Below are 3,726 nucleotides of genomic sequence, written 5' to 3' on the forward strand. Positions count from 1 at the left end.
TGAGAATGCTCTCTGCTCTTATTGCGCTAGATTTATATATAATAATGAAAAATTTTCGACACCTGTCCAGGCCCTATTAATCCTCAAATATGATAGTCTGCTTCGTAAAAAAGCCGCCAGTACGTAGCAAAGTGCTAATACAAAGTAATGAGAGATGTCCTGACTGGCTTTGAAGGTTAATCAGTGATCCGTAGCGGCGGAGCACCTCCCACCCCAGACAATGTTAATACGTTCATGTACACTAGACACAATCATTATGATACATATTTCTTGAGTTCATTTTACAAAGGTGTGCATGATTAAGGTGCCAAAATCCCTGGTATAAACTGCAAAAGCGCAATCGTTAGCACATTCTGGGTGATAACAGGAACAACATATCTAAATAGCACGCTCTAGCTCTAAAATTTGAGTGAGCTACAGCCACCGACGTGGGTGCGTGATCTAATGTGGCGTGGACTGTAAAAAAATTAGCATTAGTTATAAGCCCCTTTCGAAAGAAACTAAATTAAAGTCCATATTAACAAATTTGTCAAATTTTGTACACATATAATCAAAAACCCGCGGCTCATCACCCTAGCAAATAATACAGCTTGAACAGCATCCTTCACGTGGACGACTATTGCCTTGTTGCTGATTCTCAGTAGTTGCATCTGACGCGACTACTGCAGTGGGTTTCAAGCAGTTAGCAACCTCCCCGTCACGCCACAAATCGCTCGTGGTCACTGCCGGCAGTTTCGTCGGCTTGACGAGACTCAGTGCATTGCACACGGCTTCCGGTTCAGGAATCTACGTAAGCAAACAATGAGCCAACCAGATAAGAAACTTGAAAAGTTGGTAGACAAATACTCTCATCGACTTGCCGGTTCGTAGTAAACGCTGTCGTTGCGGTGCGTGACAATGTCCAAGTCTCGGCTGATGATCTGCTGCGACCGGAGAAATACGGTCGACAGCAAGGTCACGCGCTCCTTTTCCTCTTTGTCTGCTGCCATCTTGCCCTCGTATCTTTTCTCCAGTGGTCCAACTGCTTCAAAGAGAACGGATGCCTTTTTCAGATTAGCAACTGCCTGCACACAGTTTCGTGCATCTTCCTTTTGCATACAAGCAGCGCCTTGGAAATACGTTGACATGGCCTGGTAGTAGGGTTCCTTGTAGGCACAGTAGAGACGGACGCGTTCGGCTGTGATTGACGTTGAATAGGTGAGCAACATCGATGCAATCTTCATGCACTCTGCAATAGAAAACATAAATAAGATAATTCGTGGTTATAAGAAGAAGGAAGGCAAATGCCTACCATTAAGAGATGACGCACCTTTGTATCTGGCCGAAATGTCCACCGACAGCTTGGCAAGGAGAGTGTAATCAGCGACTTCACGAGTCACGCCACGTAGCACAACAAGCTCCTGCGCCTCAGCAAGAGCAATCCACACCAACAACTGGGGAAAGCGACCAGCTGCCAGATCTGGCACCCGCTTGAGCATCTCGAGGTCCTCCTCAACGACGGACGCAGCAGGTTTGGCTGAAATACCTTTTGTAGTTTCAATCCTGTCATAAGCAGTTTCCTGTCGCTTGTCCTGATGAGCTTGACGTTGCTCCTTGCGCCACTTGGCCATCATATCGATGTCCGGCACGACTCCAACACCGTCGAAAGACGTGACACGCCTCTAGTACTCCAGCCGCATGCAGCAGAAGCTGGTAGGCGAGTTTTAGCTGCGTTTCGTCGAGCTCCGACAGTCTCTCAGACAGAATGGCGTCCACTTTGTTTCCGGCGTCGCGCATCATCAAGATACCACAAGCCAGCAGTACGTGTGCATACTCCTGTCTTGCACTGCGAGCGTACAATGTTTGACTCGTGAGCGCGTCTTGCCAGCGACAAAAGCTGAGGCACCCACTGCAGTCTGTGGCAGTAGCAGCAATAGCTTGACCGTTTGCAGGCTGTCCGCTGTCCTTCACAAGTGGCTGGCGTAGCGCATCACCTACGGTCGCGTCGGTTACCGATACCGACGCCTGCAGCGCCGCGTCGGCATTTTTCGTGGCGCTCTTGCGCGATTCCGTGAAGCCCCTGACGAGCGTCAGGTACTGCGTCAATTTTCGCGTGTACTTCGGAATATCGTCGGGTGACTGGAAGAGAGACTTGGAGACGATAATGCTCTCCAGATGCAGCGCGGCACGGGCGGCGCTGAGGTCGCTAGCGAGTCGCTGAACACCCTCGGCCTTGGATGACACGCCGAATTTGCGCGATTCAAACAAGAATTGGGGCTGTGAGTAGAAAAATTAGTGAATAATTCACCATGGGGTCAGATCTACTGGGTGGATGCACTCACGTTGCTGCTGCATTTACGGCCCGGGGTGAGCGCGTGGCAGCACAGCGGAAGAGGCTCGCCGGGGTCATCGGTGATTGTGGATGAAAATGGACAAGCTGGATTTTGAAGCCAATTTACAACCAGCGGCAAGTCTTATCTAAGGCTTAACGGCGAGTGTTATGACCTGAGTTTTAAAATAAGACCCACGAGTCTCTCCGTTTTGCCAGCAGGAAGTCTTAATCAGCAGTCATAATTACCCCCTGAATCTTCTTCCAGGTCGATGTCGCTCCCACCGTGGATGTTGGGGGCTATGGAGAACGCAGACGACTCGGATGACGAGTAGTTTCGGTTGTTTATCCTGCCAGAGGCGCAAACAAAGACCAAGCGCAAGCACGGGGGTTCAGAGCCGGGAAAGCGTGCCGACAAGGAGCGAAAACGATCAAAGTGGGGGGGAGAGCTTATGTGAGGTGATTGCATGAATAGGCTGAAGTGAAGTTGCTGCTCTAATATATCTGCTTTCTTTTCGGACGCGGCGACAAAGCGCATGTGGGCATCGACGGGTAAGTTGGTGTCATCCCGAGCCTTCTTCTTCTTGGCCGCTTTCTGTCCCTCTGGACGCGCAACCAAATCACCGTCACCCGACTTGCGTTTGTTGCCAGCATGAATAGAAGTAGTCAATTTCCCGGTCCACTTCGGCTTATCACGCAGCTCCTTCCACGCCGCCAGATACTCAAACGGATGTTTCGTGCGCTCTTCGTATATCTTCGCCGTGTTCTCGACTGTGGTGTAGTGATTTCTCCGTAGTTGCGGATTATCACCCGTCGACAAAGACGTGACACCGCCCAAGATGTTCAAGCAACGAACCCTCGGTCATGTGATGTACGGAGACGCCAAGGTGCAAGGGACTCGACGGCGTCACTCCCGAGCTTTCAACAAGTATCGGATACGGGCATATGTCACTGAATCCAGGCTGTCCTTATTATTAATAACGGACTGGCCGGATTCGCATTCAGCGGACCATCTACGGTACGAACCCTCAGTGGCGGTTGGGATGAGTTCGCAGAAGACTCAGCGACCCTTGGAAGGCACTTTCACCGTCTGGGACAGGGCGCGGACCGTTAAAGATACGCATGCGACGGTGCAGACGACGCTTGGCGTGCAAGAAGATCCATAACGGATCATTGTTCACTTGATATTTGTATACTTGATTAGGACTTCTTATTAGGAATAGCCCCGAAAGGGTAAGCTTAAATACCGAACAGAATTTCCACTCAAGCACACAGAGCGACGTCCGGCTTCAAGATAAGCGTCTGGTCAAGCTTGTTTGAGTGTGTCATCCCTGTCGGTGAACTCGAAGCTCTGTAGCGAGGGTTCATCCCCCAAGGCCAAGAGACTTTGTGTATTGCCGACTACTATCGGGGAGGTT

General features: G+C 50.3%; 1 protein-coding gene across 1 annotated transcript; it reads right to left on the bottom strand.

Annotated features, from left to right (window-relative positions):
• Nucleotides 1-573: 573 nt before the first annotated feature.
• On the bottom strand, nt 574-2,389 carry PITG_17693 (uncharacterized protein; the record flags this gene model as incomplete). The annotated part of the gene is made up of 7 exons (XM_002997518.1): nt 574-770; nt 857-1,228; nt 1,310-1,487; nt 1,586-1,601; nt 1,658-1,895; nt 1,974-2,256; nt 2,339-2,389. The coding sequence occupies 7 exons, from the start codon at nt 2,387-2,389 to the stop codon at nt 574-576; spliced, it is 1,335 nt and encodes a 444-aa protein (XP_002997564.1).
• Nucleotides 2,390-3,726: the final 1,337 nt, after the last annotated feature.

Source organism: Phytophthora infestans, genomic scaffold (assembly GCF_000142945.1).
Source record: "Phytophthora infestans T30-4 supercont1.70 genomic scaffold, whole genome shotgun sequence".
NCBI classification, from domain to species: domain Eukaryota; phylum Oomycota; class Peronosporomycetes; order Peronosporales; family Peronosporaceae; genus Phytophthora; species Phytophthora infestans.